Source organism: Quercus lobata, chromosome 10, assembly GCF_001633185.2.
Source record: "Quercus lobata isolate SW786 chromosome 10, ValleyOak3.0 Primary Assembly, whole genome shotgun sequence".
Classification (NCBI taxonomy): Eukaryota; Viridiplantae; Streptophyta; class Magnoliopsida; order Fagales; family Fagaceae; genus Quercus; species Quercus lobata.
Genome location: NC_044913.1, coordinates 57,326,045 through 57,343,874, shown reverse-complemented (window position 1 = coordinate 57,343,874; position 17,830 = coordinate 57,326,045). Strand labels below are relative to the sequence as shown.

Genomic DNA, 17,830 nt, shown 5'->3' with positions numbered 1-17,830 from the left:
CAATTGCAAATATGCCAGGACTAACATATTCATGAACTGTACAGGAAAATCTATGCAAATATTTGAAATCTTCAAAATGTGTTGGACGAATCATGGACACTATCTAACCTCTATACACCTCTAAACATTACAAAAGATATATACAAAGCCTAGATTAGCTGTTTGGCAAGAGGACAGCTAGAAGAAATTTATTTAATAACTTTTTACACAGCTAAGTCATAATTGTAGCTCATCAAGAACTTCCGCTTTCACAGAAGTTGTAAAAGAAATTGGATTGGGTATATTCAGAGTCAGATTGACTGAGTTTGGTCCCACTTGATGCCTATTTCCACTAAAATCTAGCTTTGCTCAAACACCCTCCAAGTTCTGGAACATTAAGAGAGGAAAAGATTGTTTCAGATGAGAGACTCCCTTGGAAATTAGGTTCAGCCAGAATGGTCACAACTGGATGACAATAAAATAACACTACGTGCAATACTTCTTATTGTATTGACATACGTTTCTGTTGACAACGGATAGTCTCCCCTTTTTGCAGAATTGGTTTGAAGATAGAACAAAGCAGCCACCTTCTTGGGCAATATGGATCATAGTAGCTTGCCATATCTCCCTTGCTTTGGCTGTAGGTCGAAAATAAATTTCAATGCCTACATATGGCAGCATAAGTATTAAACAAAAGACTGAAAAACTATAGTTTGTAAGGAAACTCAAGAATATAAAGGGAATGCTGAACAACCCGTTTAGACCTTATAAAAACACCTAATTGTGAAAATGGTGAGGAATCATGCTAAATTATTCTATAGATATAGTAAATTATTTTACAGATAGCAGCACAAGGTACACAAAAACACACAAAAGAGATTTCTTTGTATCCTACAATGACAATGTTAAATTGAATGACAAAAGAAAAGACATTAAAATAACACTCACTAGGAGTTCTTTTATTAGTAACTATGACAAGACTGTAAGTAAAAATGACAAAAGGTATACCTTCAGTATATAAAGTCAGTTCTTAGAGAAGACATTCTATTGTTGCGGCAAGATGAGGTCACCTATTATCAAGATTGGAGTCTTAAATACAGGCAGCAATGATGTCTCCGCTGAACAGCACACTTCACATTCTGATGCAATTGGCATTACCTTTTGATGTTTTCCAAGATACCAGCCCAGGGAATCGAAAACTAGAATGGCACTAAAGAGTGAGTATCCAGCGCTTTTAACTATTCCCTTCTGGAAGTGGACTTCATATTTACCCATTTAAGTAAAGAACTGTCAACTTTTCAGACCTGCATAAACAAACATTCAACGTGATTCAGTCAAAAAAAGAATAGAATTACATTTTCCAGTGGGTTATATGCGTCACAAGAAAATGCATTACAGTGAGTAATAATAAAGTATTGACTAGGCACAAATTTGTTCAACCTTGATTAGCAATTAGCTACTATCCCTGGTTCTTTTTTGGGTAGACTGCAAAATTAACTTATGTAACCATTGATTAAGCATTCATACCTGTATGTTCTAACTTTTTCCCTAAATTTGTGATGCCTCCCTAAATTTTTTCAAATCAGTTTGCAAATTCTCACAAAATAATCATAATTCTATGGCAAGAAAACTGTGTTGTATCTTGTTTCAACTTATCATTGCAATGGGGCTTTTAGTGTAGGAAATACAATTCAAATTGGATAAAAAGCACAGCTACGATATTTTAGATTTTTAGTTATAGAAGATTTCATTGATAGAAGTTTTTTTTTTTTTTTTGGTAGAACATTGATAGAACTTTTCAGTCTTATTTCTGAGTAAAATTAAATTTTAAGCCATATTGTATTAAATGAATAATTACAAACAAAATTCGGCTTACAGAGACTTCTGTCCATTGCCTTGTCTGCAATCTGTAGGCTGTTACCCTCCATACAGGGATATGAAGTGGAGCACCCAAACAGGTTGGCCTCGTAGTTAAGACAACAAGACTGACAATAAGAGAAGACTGAAACAGAAATTTGGAAATACATTAATTGAAGCTTACTATTATATGCTCTCTGCAGAGATTTGTAGCAGGGATTATCTGTGAAATGATTTTAACTATCAATCAAGTTTGCAAGATGGCAAGGCACTAGACGTATATCTTAGTGCATAACTTGATCTCAGACAAAAAAAAAATGCATCAAATTTGAGTTTCAAGTTTCTCTTCTTAATTGGGTTCTTCAATTTCTTGTAGACGTCTGAGGACTAGATATCATAGTTTATGCCATTGATTAGTACTAAAATTTGAACATTCAAAACAAGATATATATATATATATATATATATGATCATAATCAGTATGTAAGGGTAATCCTTGATGTGTACCTCATAATCTAGAAAACTGCTGAAGTCACTGCAACAGAGACTTTAAGTTAGGAAACCAAAACATAGGATTTGAACAGCGGACAAATTGTCAGGAATCCTGTATATTTGAGGAGAAAAAGGAGTTATTTCTGATTATATATATATAGGAGATAGAAGCAAACTTGGTGAAAAGTGTAAATGCTGGAAAAGCCTAGGCCTTACTTGATTCATTGTTGAAGTGATACCTAATACACCCAATTGACACTTGCAGGTACATTCAAGTCATGGTTCCAGCTAACCTAAAACCAGAAGTCTTTTAGGAAAAAAAAAAAAAAACTGAAGAAAATAAAATTAGCTTAGCTTGAGAATAAATGTAACTGCTATTATGAAGTAACCAATGATGAGTAAAACAGCTTACCCAACATTATAATTTGATCTCAAAAGAAAAATGATGTTAACCTTCTCGTTTAATTTGATTTGAATCTCAAGTTATACTTCCTTATAGTGCACACTGTACAGCAAACCGGACTTTAAGTTTATCTACAAATCTATTTAAAATAGAATAAATAATTTGTCTCTGAGTATTTCACATGTTTAAAACTAACTTCAGATGAATTCATAACATTAATTAACTTTAGAGAAGCTTGAAATATGAATAATGATAGAGACCTATTTAATCCAAAATTGGTTAGTGAAAGCTTAACAGTGAAGACAATGTAATAGTAACTAAAGAGCCCTAATCAATGCATTGTTGGTAGACCAGAATACACACACAAATAATCTCAAGAAGTTTAGAATTGATTGTTCAAATAAAAATACTTGATTTTTGTTGTTGGATGGAAAATTTGAAGATCTAAGAATGCTACGCAGAAAAATGTGCTACTCTATATGAGCACACAATTTTGAACAAAAATTATGGAAATTAAAAATTAAGTGCATAAGCTAGTCCATTCAAAGTAATATATTAAACCTAAGGACATTTGAGCAAAAATACCGATTTTAGATTCTTTAAGCTTAGCATAGGAGTCAAAAGTTTGTCTAGATAATTGGAACATGGGCAATCTTGATCAATCTATGCTGAAGTACATAACCTCTATTTGGGAAATGAAGGATTACCAGCATGGCATCATCTGTTATTTAGTGAGGCACCACACCCATGCTGGTAGATATCTCAACTTCTTGCAACTGTTTATAGACATCTCATCAACTAAATAAAGGTTCTGCAACTATAGTGGAAAGTCACCCACTCTTGTTTACTCTTTTTGATTTCAAAATATCTTATTTGCGATTGTTCAAGTAGATGAGGCAGCAGCTTGAGCTTAGGCACACATAATGTTTGATTTGTGTGTAGCCTGAAATGTCGGACATCCTTTACAAAAATTAAAAGGCTGCACTAAGAATACATCAACTAATTTTTTTGTCTTATATTGATCTAGATTATTCAACCAAACTCAGATAGCACCCCAATGCAGGGTTAGTATTAAGGGCATTTACTTTTGAAACTCCAAAGAGAATCTAACAAGGAATTGGGAAGGTTTGTTTTCCATTGACCGGATATGAGAATCTTAAGTAATAGGGAAAACTTAGATTTCACAATCTGTAATCCAAGAATAAATCCATGTATGTCGTTAGAGATGGAAAAGAAAAAAGTTTCAAAATGAAAAACATGGAAAAGAGCAAATTAAGAAATGTGTACATGATTCTGAAAAATTCCATATAACACGAACAAGGTCATCAACACTCCCTATTGCAGTCAATTTTCCACTGAAATATAAACAAACAATGAATTTGAAAAGATTAACAATTTTAGTGAGTAGTATACAAAGTTGAGAATAGGAAAAAAAATATATTAATAATAAAATTTATTGGAAGAGAGACAATAGAAGAGAAGAAGAGAACTCACAATTCTTAGTGAGTTTAGGAATAAAAAGTACTGGAATCAATTTGTAAGTCCACCTTTTGTGATTTCTGGATTATGACCAATCTTTTGCCTGTAATCTAAAACTTCGCAAGATTATAAGTTAAAATAAATCCTCAACCACTGTGCCAAATCTTCCACTTAGGTTTCAATTGAGAGGGATCCACCTTTCTTTATTGGAAGGTAGTGCATTCTTGTTCTTGGGTTTCATTTCTTGAAAAGATTTGAAGCTGCCCCACTATTGTTGCAGAAGTTACAAGAAAACAAACACGTTACTTTCTGAATAAAAAGAAATTAAACATGTTAGCTCCTGCATGAGAACCTCAAATCCACATAGGGTTCCTTGAATTCATAAATTCAAAGGGCTTTATGAAAGAATTTACCCAAAAAGCATGTTCGATCGTGGCCAAGGCTATGAGTTTTACTCCCAACACCATTTCCCTTCATGTCACCAAATTTCACGCAATTTTGCCATGATCTCCAACGACTTCTAATAGTACTTTTCTACTTCTTGAATTTCCTGCACGCTGAATTCTAATGAGCTCTGTTCTACATCACCCACCACTCTAGAAAGGTTCCAACATCATTAACATTTAGTGACTCCAATTGATGATATAAATAGGTATCATTATCAATATAAAAAGGATAAAATGACATTTACTCACCATAAACTTTTGAAGGAATTTATAATAAGTAGGGGAAGAAAATGAATGGTTCCTATCCTTACTGCCCTGACCAGGTTCAGCAGGAAATCTCATATTCCATCTTTTTCCTGCCTTTGCCTTCATCAAGAAGAGCACATTATGGAAAGTATTGATGTAAAGAGTCATTTTTCATTTTTGAATATGACATAGGTGCTTGGTAATTACTGATCCTTAATTGTATTTCAAAATTCTAGCATTATGTTTATTATGCTCAATGCATTCTAACTTTTTCAGAAAAGAGGGCAATTATTGATCAAGTTATTAAAAAGTATATTAGAAAACCTAATGATTGGCTAAAGCTCAAGAACATATAATATTGGGAAAATAAAAATAATTTTGTGGGAATTAAAACTTTCTTGATGACACTTATGCAAGCATTATTATAATAATTTAAAAATAAAATAAAATAAAAACCTATTTTTATGCTTTCTATTATGTTGGGGGAAGGGCAAGAAAAAAGAAAATAACAAAACCTTCGCAATAAAGAAAATTAGACAGCTGAAGTACCCAAACCTGTTTGCACAATAGAGGACCTAAGTTGAAAGTACCACATCTTCCTACAGAAACATTATGCCCAAATTATGTGAAAAACTTGAAGAAAGTAAAATATTATGTAAGAAATAGCAAATAATTTATGAATAAAAATCCTCTATTTTATTCTAATATGAAAAAAAAATACTAGTATTAGAGAAGAGAGAGAGTAGAAAGTCAGTTTTGGATGGACTTACCACTAGCCTTTCCTGATATCACATAAATTTCAAGATGCTACTAGAAAACCTGAGGCATTACATTTACCGCATCCTTCCTCTTGATGATGTAATAATGTGGTGAGGCGTTGCATGGGTGCACATGCATCAGCTTTGTGCAATCACATAATTCTTATATGCTGCTCCTTAATAGAATCTTCCCCTAGGGCCATCAGCAATAGAAAAAACAATTATAATATATGATGATTTTTCTGAATAACCTTCTCATATGAAAACATTGCGATAGGACATGAACCAAGCACAATAGATTCCTTAGTTTATTTTTATTAATGTATGTGGCTTGAGATTAATATCCAATAATTTGGCATTTATTTTATTGAGCTAAATCACTAGTCTAGTTTATTGTAATTAACATATGGAAGAGTATAAAGCTTCAAGCTCCTCAAAATCTGAACCCATCATGAATAAGGAACTTTTATATGATATTGAAATCTCAAATGCTAAGAGGTCGAGTCTTGGTGGGATGGCAAGTGCCTTTCTCCAAAACGATAAGTCGTGAGTTCGAGTTTGGGAATTACAAAAAGTGGGAGCTTTGTGCATTGAGTACGACCTTTTTTTTGTTTTAATCTCAAATGCTCAATTTAATTAGCTAGATTTTAAATTTTCTATAGGGAAAAGCTTAATATATACACACCCTTGGTTGTCAATGATTAAATGGCTGAATAAAGAACACAAAATTTTGCTAAATTCATAAGAGAGACAAAACATGTCAACAATTTTAGTTAGAAAAAACTAAGAAAAAAAATATGAGGTTGGAGATGATTTACTAAGTTTAGTTACCTTCAAGTCTAAATTTTATTATTACAAAATGGTGGTCTCAATTGTTGGGATATGAACAAAATGAGATTTCATATGTTCTTGGCCCAGTTGACTAATAGAATACAACCAACACTAATGCCAAAATAATTTCATAAGAATACTGGGAAAATTTTTTCTTCATCTTTTTCTAAATAAAAAGTTAGAGAATGTTGTAGAAAAAATGATAGCGAAGAAGGGATCTTTGGAATGAATGGTATATTATTTGGAATGAATTAATACTTCATAAACAAGAAGATATGTGAAAAACTTACCAACTTTGACGAACTTCTATTAAACTCCATAAAATTAATTAAATGTTCTTCCAACTGAATATAATATAGTTTGGACTGCATATCAAGGCAATGATTTAATTCATATAATAAGAAATAGATTAAAAATAAGATCAGAGGAAAGCAAACAAAGAAAGGAAGACATTAGGGAAATTATGAATGTAATTAGTTGATTTGAAGTAGAGTATCAGAGAAGAGAAGAGGATTAAGTTTGAGATAACTGACCACACATTGTTGTGATAATATATGTGTGAACTTCAAACAGCTTCCTCTTTAATTCATTCCTCGTCATTGGACCAGAATTGGTCAATAACTCTCAGCACTTCTATCATTTATCTTGAGGCAGTTATGAATGAATAGGTGTTGCAATTTGGTGAGCTGTTACATGGCATCCACTTTAGGCCAGATAAAAAAGGTTCTTGCGTCCAAATAAGTACAAAGTGTTGAAGAGAGAAAAGGTTGCCCAACCACTCTGGCAAATTTTACATTCCATAATATCAACAAATTTACTAAATAATAGTTGAAATAAAGAACCACCAAAGAATAGATGTTGTTAGAAGGGTGAAATTAGAGGAAACGAAAATGAGATTTGGGGGAACTCACCAATTTTTGATGAACTTCAACCAGATAACACTCAAATCAACACTCCATTAGACCGGGAGCAATCATTAACCATTCTGGCAGCAACCAATAAAAAATATCCAGCTTTTACTGTAAAGTGAGCATAACATGGTAATAACTTCTGGCAAATTATCGACCACTCTGAATAACACCGGAGAGCATCTCTTTAGTAAGGGATTAGATCTCTTCCTTTGCTGCCCAAAAGTAGCATTCTTGTACCCAAAATTCAGCTCTTGAAGAGAGAGAAAAAATTTAATCATGCACCAAATCAGAAGCTTCCATTGAGAGCTCATCTGCACAGCTCAAAAATATGACGCCTCAAACTAAGAATGCACCTAGGTGTCAAAGTTTGGCTGATTGAACAGGGCTTTAGAATGGTGAAGAATCCTGTGCCAAATCAGAAGCTACGGTTGGCTCTTATATCAAAGAAATACTATGTACTACTAGTGGCTTAAATATTTTGAAATATTGTCTAAGGAAGGATGCATTGCCATGAACAAGATTTACAAACTAGATGCACACAATATAGATACAACGCTACCAAGATTTACAAACTCACTTTTAAAATTTTTGAATTTGAAGTATTAGAAACAAATAATTTTTGAATTTAAGTATTATAAACAAAGAATCACGCTTGCATTTTGACATGTTGGAAAAGAAATAATGCCTTGGACAAAAGTAGAAATTTAAATACCTGAACTTGTGTGTCAGATAAATACATTTCAGCCCCCAATTGGATAACAACCATCAAATAACCTAAATATGTGAAAGTGAGTACATGCTGGGACAGAAAAATGAGAAATCTAAAAGAGAAAAGGAAGAACATGAATTGTTCCTATCCTTACTGCCCTGACTTAGTTCAGCAGGAAATATTATATTCCATCTTTTCGCTGCCTTCACTTTCATCAAGAAGAGCACATTATGACTAGTATTGCTGTAAAGTGTCTATTTTTCATTTTTGAATATGACATAGGTGCTTGGTAATTAGCGATCCTTAATTGTATTTCAAAATTCTTGCATTATGTTTATTATGCTCAGCGCATTCTAACTTTTTCAGAAAAGAGAGCAATTATTGATCAAGTTGTTAAAAGTATATAAAAAAATCTAATGATTGGCTAAAGCTCAAGAAAATATAATATTGGAAAAATAACAATAATTTTGGGGGAATTAAAACTTTCTCAATGACACTTACGCAAGCACTATCATAATACATAATCCATTTTCATTCATTATATATGTTGGGGGAAGGGCAAGAAAAAAGAAAACAACAAAACCTTCACAAGAAAGAGAATTAGGCAGTTGAAGTACCCAAACCTGTTCACGCATTAGAGGACCTAGGTTGAAATACTACCACGTCTTCCTACAGACAAATAATGCCCAAATTATGTGAAAAACTTGAAGAAAGTAAATATTTTATGGAAGCAAAAGAAAAAAAAATTATGAATAAAATTTTTCTATTTTATTCTAATATGAAAAAAAACATTTCTAGTATTAGAGAGGAGAGAGTAGAAAGTCAGTTTTGGATGGACTTACCACCAACATTTCCTGATATCACATAAACTTCCTCTTGATGATGTAATAATGCAGTGAGGCATTGTATGGGAGCACATTCATCAGCTTTGTTCAATCATAAATTAATTAATTGTTCTTCCAACTGAATATAATAGAATTTGGCCTGCACATCAAGGCAATATATTTAATTAATAAATAAGAAATAGATTAAAAAAGATCAGAGGAAAGCAAATAAAGAAAGGAAGACATTAGGGAAATTGTGAATGTAATTAGTTGATTTAAAGCAGAGTATCAGAGAAGAAAAGAGGATTAAGTTTAAGATAACTGACCACACACATTGTTGTAATAATATATGTGTTAACTTCAAACAGCTTCCTCTTTAATCCATTCCCTGTCATTGGACCAGAATTGGCTGATACTCTCAGCACTTCTATCATTTAACTTGAGGCAGTTATGAATGAATAGGTGTTGCAAATTGGTGAGCCAATACATGGCATCCACTTGCATCCAAATAAGTACCAAATGTTGAAGAGAGAAAAGGTTTCCCAACCACTCTGCCAATTTTACAGTCAATATATAAACAAATTCAGTAAACAGTAGATGAATTAAAGAAACAAGAGGGGTAGATTTTATTAAAAAGGTGAAATCAGAGGAAAAGAAGATGAGATTTTGGGGGAACTCACTAATTTTGATGAACTTCACTCAGATAGTAATTCAACAACCGTCAACCATTCTGACAGCAACCAACAAGAAATATTCAGCTTTTACCGTAAAGTGAGCATCGCTTTAGTAAGGGATTGGTCCACTTCCTCTGTTCCCTGAAAGCAGAATTCTTGTACCCAAAATTCAAATCTTGAAGAGAGAAAAAGTTAACCCTGTGCCAAATCAAAAGCTACCATTGACGCCTCATATCTGCAGCATAAAGATCCTCATATTTTGACTCCTCCAACTAAGAATGTGCTTAGGTGTTAAAGTTTGGCAGATTGAAAACTGGGGCTAGAATGGCGAAGAATCATCTGGCAAATCATAAGCTACCATTAACACTTACATCAAAGAAATGCTAAGTACCACTAGTGGCTTATATATTTTGAAATATAGTCTAAGGATGCATTGCCATGAACAATATACACTACATATATCAGAAAACGAACACAAAATAGATGCAACGCTACCAAAATTTACAAACTCATTTTTTATTTTTTTTTATTTTTAAGTATTAGAGAAGAGAGAGAGTAGAAAGTCAGTTTTGGATGGACTTACCACTAGCCTTTCCTGATATCACATAAATTTCAAGATGCTACTAGAAAACCTGAGGCATTACATTTACCGCATCCTTCCTCTTGATGATGTAATAATGTGGTGAGGCGTTGCATGGGTGCACATGCATCAGCTTTGTGCAATCACATAATTCTTATATGCTGCTCCTTAATAGAATCTTCCCCTAGGGCCATCAGCAATAGAAAAAACAATTATAATATATGATGATTTTTCTGAATAACCTTCTCATATGAAAACATTGCGATAGGACATGAACCAAGCACAAAAGATTCCTTAGTTTATTGTTATTAATGTATGTGGCTTGAGATTAATATCCAATAATTTGGCATTTATTTTATTGAGCTAAATCACTAGTCTAGTTTATTGTAATTAACATATGGAAGAGTATAAAGCTTCAAGCTCCTCAAAATCTGAACCCATCATGAATAAGGAACTTTTATATGATATTGAAATCTCAAATGCTAAGAGGTCGAGTCTTGGTGGGATGGCAAGTGCCTTTCTCCAAAACGATAAGTCGTGAGTTCGAGTTTGGGAATTACAAAAAGTGGGAGCTTTGTGCATTGAGTACGACTTTTTTTTTTTGTTTTAATCTCAAATGCTCAATTTAATTAGCTAGATTTTAAATTTTCTATAGGGAAAAGCTTAATATATACACACCCTTGGTTGTCAATGATTAAATGGCTGAATAAAGAACACAAAATTTTGCTAAATTCATAAGAGAGACAAAACATGTCAACAATTTTAGTTAGAAAAACTAAGAAAAAAAAATGAGGTTGGAGATGATTTACTAAGTTTAGTTACCTTCAAGTCTAAATTTTATTATTACAAAATGTTGGTCTCAATTGTTGGGATATGAACAAAATGAGATTTCATGTGTTCTTGGCCTAGTTGACTAATAGAATACAACCAACACTAATGCCAAAATAATTTCATAAGAATACTGGGAAAATTTTTTCTTCATCTTTTTCTAAATGAAAAGTTAGAGAATGTTGTAGAAAAAATGATAGCGAAGAAGGGATCTTTGGAATGAATTGTATATTATTTGGAATGAATTAATACTTCATAAACAAGAAGATATGTGAAAAACTTACCAAGTTTGACGAACTTCAATTAAACTCCATAAAATTAATTAAATGTTCTTCCAACTGAATATAATATAGTTTGGACTGCATATCAAGGCAATGATTTAATTCATATAATAAAAAATAGATTAAAAATAAGATCAGAGGAAAGCAAACAAAGAAAGGAAGACATTAGGGAAATTATGAATGTAATTAGTTGATTTGAAGTAGAGTATCAGAGAAGAGAAGAGGATTAAGTTTGAGATAACTGACCACACATTGTTGTGATAATATATGTGTGAACTTCAAACAGCTTCCTCTTTAATTCATTCCTCGTCATTGGACCAGAATTGGTCAATAACTCTCAGCACTTCTATCATTTATCTTGAGGCAGTTATGAATGAATAGGTGTTGCAATTTGGTGAGCTGTTACATGGCATCCACTTTAGGCCAGATAAAAAAGGTTCTTGCGTCCAAATAAGTACAAAGTGTTGAAGAGAGAAAAGGTTGCCCAACCACTCTGGCAAATTTTACATTCCATAATATCAACAAATTTACTAAATAATAGTTGAAATAAAGAACCACCAAAGAATAGATGTTGTTAGAAGGGTGAAATTAGAGGAAACGAAAATGAGATTTGGGGGAACTCACCAATTTTTGATGAACTTCAACCAGATAACACTCAAATCAACACTCCATTAGACCGGGAGCAATCATTAACCATTCTGGCAGCAACCAATAAAAAATATCCAGCTTTTACTGTAAAGTGAGCATAACATGGTAATAACTTCCGGCAAATTATCGACCACTCTGAATAACACCGGAGAGCATCTCTTTAGTAAAGGATTAGATCTCTTCCTTTGCTGCCCAAAAGTAGCATTCTTGTACCCAAAATTCAGATCTTGAAGAGAGAGAAAAAATTTAATCATGCACCAAATCAGAAGCTTCCATTGAGAGCTCATCTGCACAGCTCAAAAATATGACGCCTCAAACTAAGAATGCACCTAGGTGTCAAAGTTTGGCTGATTGAAATCAGGGCTTTAGAATGGTGAAGAATCCTGATCAAAATCAGAAGCTACGGTTGGCTCTTATATAAAAGAAATACTATGTACTACTAGTGGCTTAAATATTTTGAAATATTGTCTAAGGAAGGATGCATTGCCATGAACAAGATTTACAAACTAGATGCACACAATATAGATACAACGCTACCAAGATTTACAAACTCACTTTTTAAAATTTTTGAATTTGAAGTATTAGAAACAAATAATTTTTGAATTTAAGTATTATAAACAAAGAATCACGCTTGCATTTTGTTATGTTGGAAAAGAAATAATGCCTTGGACAAAAGTAGAAATTTAAATACCTGAACTTGTGTGTCAGATAAATACATTTCAGCCCCCAATTGGATAACAACCATCAAATAACCTAAATATGTGAAAGTGAGTACATGCTGGGACAGAAAAATGAGAAATCTAAAAGAGAAAAGGAAGAACATGAATTGTTCCTATCCTTACTGCCCTGACTTAGTTCAGCAGGAAATATTATATTCCATCTTTTCCCTGCCTTCACTTTCATCAAGAAGAGCACATTATGACTCCTCCAACTAAGAATGTGCTTAGGTGTTAAAGTTTGGCTGATTGAAAACTGGGGCTAGAATGGCAAAGAATCCTCTGCCAAATCATAAGCTACCATTAACACTTACATCAAAGAAATGCTAAGTAGCCCTAGTGGCTTATATATTTTGAAATATAGTCTAAGGATGCATTGCCATGAACAATATACACTACATATATCAGAAAACGAACACAAAATAGATGCAACGCTACCAAAATTTACAAACTCATTTTTTATTTTTTTTATTTTAAGTATTAGAAACAAATAATTTTTGAATTTAAGAATTATAAACAAAGAATTACGCTAGCATTTTGTTATGTTGGAAAAGAAATAACACCTGAACTTAGCCCCCAATTGGATAACAACCATCAAATAACCTAAATTTGTGAAATAGAGTACATAAAAGAGAAGTGGAAGAATAGGAGATGGACTTACCACATTGTTTTTGTATTACTTTGACCAAAAACATCTTCAACTTCTCTAATTTGGTGAGCGGCCCTTGAATTTTGATCATTTGCAGCTCTTGAAGAGAACTTTCCTTTTTCTTTCTTTTTTTCCCTGTGAGAGAATAAGGAATAAATCAAATTAAAGAAAAAATCTATGCGTAATCTTTGATAATTGTCTGTTTGATTAATTCAATATGAGAAAACTTACCACTCTGATCTGTCTTGGACCAATATGCACAACTACCCTTTAAACCGTTTTCAGCGGAGAATGACATTTGGAATATGGGCAATTTTGAGCCACTCTGCGCCGCTTCCCTTCACACATCTTTCCTTTAATTTGGGGCATGCATTAATATATAATTGGGTGAGGTGTTGCATCGCTTCCGCTGTTGGCAGATACATCAGGTTCATGCATTCGCAAAGATACAACATTCGAACAGAAGAAAGGTTGCCCAACCACTCAGGCAAAGCTTCAATCTGGTCAAAATTACGTATCCAGAGTTGTGTTAGGGCAGTAAATCGTTGAATATCGTCTGGGAGAGAGTTGAGTTTAGCCCATCCATACAATTCTAGTGTTTCAAGGGATGCGTGTTGGATGGAACTGAGACTAGGGAAAGCATCCCACTCCTCACAAAACCCACCAATACTCAAATACTTCAAGCGGGTGAGGCAGTCTAACCCATCTGGCAAACCCATCAATCTTTTACAAGATGTAATTGTTAAAGAGTAAAGTGAATGCAAATCCTGTAGATTTGGAATTGATATCAGATTAGGACACTCATTTATCTCCAATGACGATAGAGATATACATGATTCTAGCCCAGTTGGTAGAACTTCAATACTACACGATATTGTTAGACTTCGAAGAAGTAACGCCACGCCTTTTATACTTGGAAAGGATCTCAGATTAGGACAATTGCTTACTTTGAATTCCTCAAGGGAACGAAGGGCGTGCATTCCATCCGGCAAATAACTCAATTTCTCACAGAATGATATTTTCAGTGACCGAAGAGAAGTGTAGAAGCCCCATACATCCCCATGTGGTGATAGGAATACCAAATCACCACAAAAACTTATACTCAAAGACATAAGACTCGAATTATTTTTCAATAACTGCTCTGGCACAGAAGCAAGTTCTGAAATTTTCTCAATATGGAGAGACGTTAGTGTGGTAAGCTTGCTGCTAATTTTTTCAAATGTCGTGCTATCGGATTTGGAAATTTCTAATTTCTCAAGAGAAGGAAAATGACATGGAGCACTTTTCAGTTGCTCACAGAAACGAATGGTCAAATTCTTAAGGCAAGGAAACACCGTTCCCGTTGTTGTTGGCTCCATCGCATCCGTCCATTCAACTAGATTTCCCATAAACCACAATTGAAGACTTTTCAAACACGGGAACAATATTTTGTCGTAACCACCATCATTATAGTTGCCGTAAAACTCGGTTCCTATAGATCTTACATTATCCATACCCTCTATATAAAGATCCCTAAGACAAGGTAGAAGACCGATAGTGGGAAGAACCTCACATTTCTTGCAACCAATTAATTTGATATTAATCAAATTGTCATATAGCGAAAAGCCATCCCTTGCATCATGACTTGTCAACATCCATGATGGGAATTTCTCCCCTCCAAAACCAAAAATTGTTAAGCTCTTCAAATATCGGTGAGGTTGGAGTCCTTCCAACACCTCTTCATCATTATTGTGGTTGCCTTCTCTATTCCAACCCCAGTAAAATCCCAACTCGTATACTTTGGCCTTTTCTACTAATTTGGCGTTTCTGGAGGCTTCTTTATCTTTCACATGCTCTAGCCTACGAATGTCTAATTTTCCTTTTAGTTGATTTAAGCGTCCCAATTCTTCGATCTGAAAACCTGTGCCTTGACCCACATCGAAATATGGCAAAGTTTGCAGACAAGTCAACTGCCCTAAGCCTTTAGGTGTTTGCCCATAATCATTAAAATAAATATGTCTCAAATTAATCAAATTTTTTAGATCTTCTGGAAACTCTTTGAGATTATAACAACGTTCAACTCTTAAAGTTTGCAAATTGTACAGCTTGGTGATGGCCTTTGGTAACACTTCGATGTAGGTACTTGAGATGCAGAGAAGTCTCAAATGTATTAATAGGCCAACTGAACTTGGCATTCTTTTATACTGTCTCCATATAATTTTAAAACACGCAAGCATTCAAAATTGAATATTGTGTTAGCAAGTGCAGCATTTTCTGAAATAAATGTGCGCAATTTCCAGGCACCATCTTTTAAAAATGGAATTCTTGGTATAGTTTTGCCTTTAGGTTGGATCACCAAGTGTCGTACAAGGCTGATATCATCTCTCAAATCCTCATTTAAAATTAGGGTCTCTGATTTTGATACTGAGAGAGCTAGATCATGTACCAAATCATGCATCTTGCATATGATAATATTATCATATTCATCCTTTTCCTCATCTTGGAATAAGGAATTTGCCAATAAGATATCAAAACACCTGTTACCAATATCCTCCATCACTTGACAACCTCCTAGAGATGGTTGAAGGAACCCTTCAGCCATCCAAAGCTGAATTAATTCTTCCTTACTAATCCTATAATCTTTAGGGAAAACTGAACAATATGCAAAACATTGTTTAAGAGATGGTGGTGAAAGATGATCAAAGCTTAATTTTAATATTGGTAACATTTCATTACTACCATTTAGCGAATTCCAAATTTCATTGTTTTGAATTGCTAACCATTCACTTTTCTCCTTTTTAAGAGACATCGTCCCCCCTAGGACTTTTGCAGCTAATGGGACCCCTCCACATTTTTTGGCAATATCCCTTCCAATAGCCTCTAAATCACGAGTTAGTGGAACTATTTCATTAAGAGCTACTTTTTTTTTAATTATGGACCAGCATTCATCTTCTGATAGTTTTTTCAAGTTATTTTGTGGAAGTGTCATTGTGATTTTGGCCACTTTATCACTACGGGTTGTTAAAATAATGCTGTTTCCCGCATTCGGATTAATTCCTAATAGACAACTCCTTAAAGAATCCCATTTCACAGGTTCTTCATTCCATACATCATCAAGTATTAGAAGATATCTTTTGCCTTGCAACTCCCTTTGAAGGCATTCTAATATTGTATTCTTATTTTCTAATGTACTTGAGTTATGGGTAAGGGATTCTAAAGCCTCTCTCAAAATCCTTTTATCATTGAAATCATCAGAGATACATAGCCATATTGTCTTATCAAAATGTCTCTTTACTAGCTCATGATTGTACACTAATTTTGCTAAAGTTGTTTTTCCCAAACCTGCCATTCCTACAATAGGAATGACTGAGAGTTGTTGATTGGTTGCACTAAGCAGCAAGTCTACTATTTCTAAGACATGATCTTCCCTTCCTACAATTTCTGAATGATCAACAGAGGAGTCTGTCTCTCGGTTTGGGATTATCTCAGGATTTGCATTTACTAATTTTGCTCTAGTAAGTCCAAATCCATTTGCGTCTTCATTAATCTTTTTTAGAGACTCGCTAATATTCTTAACCTTGTTGGCCATCTTGATACGAAATGCAATGGGGTTTGAAAATGAAAAGGAGAAGCATACCTTTCTTTTCATTTGATTTCGGATCTCTACCTTTCGCCGGAGAATCTCATACGCAAGCTCATCCATCACATCATCAGCATCATAAGCAACATCTTGAAGTCTCTGCAGCCAGCGCCTCAATGACAGGTCAGTCACTTGCTTTCTCTCTGCATCAGCCAGCAGATCTTGGATCATCTCCACTGACTGACGAAGCCGTGTCAGCTCCTCCTTGAAACCCCAAGCAAGCCCGATCTGCTCGGTAACAAGTGGAATCAGCTTGCTTAGTATTTCCTTAGCAACTTCAGTAACAATAGCCTCAGCCATGTTTTCTCTGGTACGTATTCAGGTAAAAATCAGAAATAAGCAAGAAGTATTTGGAAACTATAGAGGAAACAGGATAGTAAAGACTAACAGCAAAAATATTTATATAGAAGTGAGGAACATCCACTTCCAGCGTCAATAATTTACGAGAGAGAGCTAGTGCATCATCATTAATTAAATATTTATCCGTGGCCCAATGCATGTATATATTAGTCAGTTTCAAAGCACATGTAGTCAGTCAACAAAGTTCATTGATGTTAATTAAAAAACAATATTACTGCAGAAAAAGTTGGCCACCATTTGCACGTGAATTGTGCAATGCAAATATAATAGTTTCACCGAATCACAATATTTAGAAAGAAAAAGAAAGGGTTTCAAATTGCGAAAAAACGATGCTTAATATTCGCTCAAGAGACCTAATATATGTATTATTTTATTACACATGCATTTCAGCATCAACATCAATCTTCCTTATGTAATTTGCTATTGTGTCTAATGAAGTCTTCAGCTAGTGTTTCCTCACAAAAAACAAAAAAGAAAAAAAAAAAGTCTTAAGCTAGTGCAATATCAACATTTTAGTAATACATTTATGAAAAAAATAAT

General features: G+C 33.8%; 2 protein-coding genes across 2 annotated transcripts; both read right to left on the bottom strand.

Moving 5' to 3' along the window:
* Window positions 1-15,285, bottom strand: LOC115965468 (putative disease resistance protein RGA1). Its single transcript, XM_031084698.1, has 23 exons — window positions 13,543-15,285; window positions 13,324-13,446; window positions 12,638-12,699; window positions 11,923-12,329; window positions 11,545-11,791; window positions 10,193-10,194; window positions 8,954-9,095; window positions 8,735-8,780; window positions 7,403-7,807; window positions 7,025-7,271; window positions 6,782-6,856; window positions 5,673-5,853; window positions 4,906-5,501; window positions 4,624-4,806; window positions 4,408-4,519; window positions 4,226-4,320; window positions 3,817-4,086; window positions 2,741-3,691; window positions 2,545-2,621; window positions 2,344-2,440; window positions 1,856-1,981; window positions 988-1,283; window positions 1-644 (listed from the first exon to the last, which is right to left on the bottom strand). The coding sequence occupies exon 1, from the start codon at window positions 14,943-14,945 to the stop codon at window positions 13,593-13,595; it is 1,353 nt and encodes a 450-aa protein (XP_030940558.1). The 5' UTR covers window positions 14,946-15,285; the 3' UTR covers window positions 1-644; window positions 988-1,283; window positions 1,856-1,981; window positions 2,344-2,440; window positions 2,545-2,621; window positions 2,741-3,691; window positions 3,817-4,086; window positions 4,226-4,320; window positions 4,408-4,519; window positions 4,624-4,806; window positions 4,906-5,501; window positions 5,673-5,853; window positions 6,782-6,856; window positions 7,025-7,271; window positions 7,403-7,807; window positions 8,735-8,780; window positions 8,954-9,095; window positions 10,193-10,194; window positions 11,545-11,791; window positions 11,923-12,329; window positions 12,638-12,699; window positions 13,324-13,446; window positions 13,543-13,592.
* Window positions 15,286-15,291: 6 nt separating this feature from the next.
* Window positions 15,292-17,346, bottom strand: LOC115965467 (putative disease resistance protein RGA3). Its single transcript, XM_031084697.1, has one exon. It carries the CDS (start codon window positions 17,228-17,230, stop codon window positions 15,461-15,463), a length of 1,770 nt encoding a protein of 589 aa, XP_030940557.1. The 5' UTR covers window positions 17,231-17,346; the 3' UTR covers window positions 15,292-15,460.
* Window positions 17,347-17,830: the final 484 nt, after the last annotated feature.

Excerpts from the sequence above, each read along its gene's own strand:
- LOC115965468 (XM_031084698.1), bottom strand. The coding sequence starts at position 14,945 with ATGTTGACAAGTCATGATGCAAGGGATGGCTTTTCGCTATATGACAAT.
- LOC115965467 (XM_031084697.1), bottom strand. The coding sequence starts at position 17,230 with ATGGCTGAGGCTATTGTTACTGAAGTTGCTAAGGAAATACTAAGCAAG.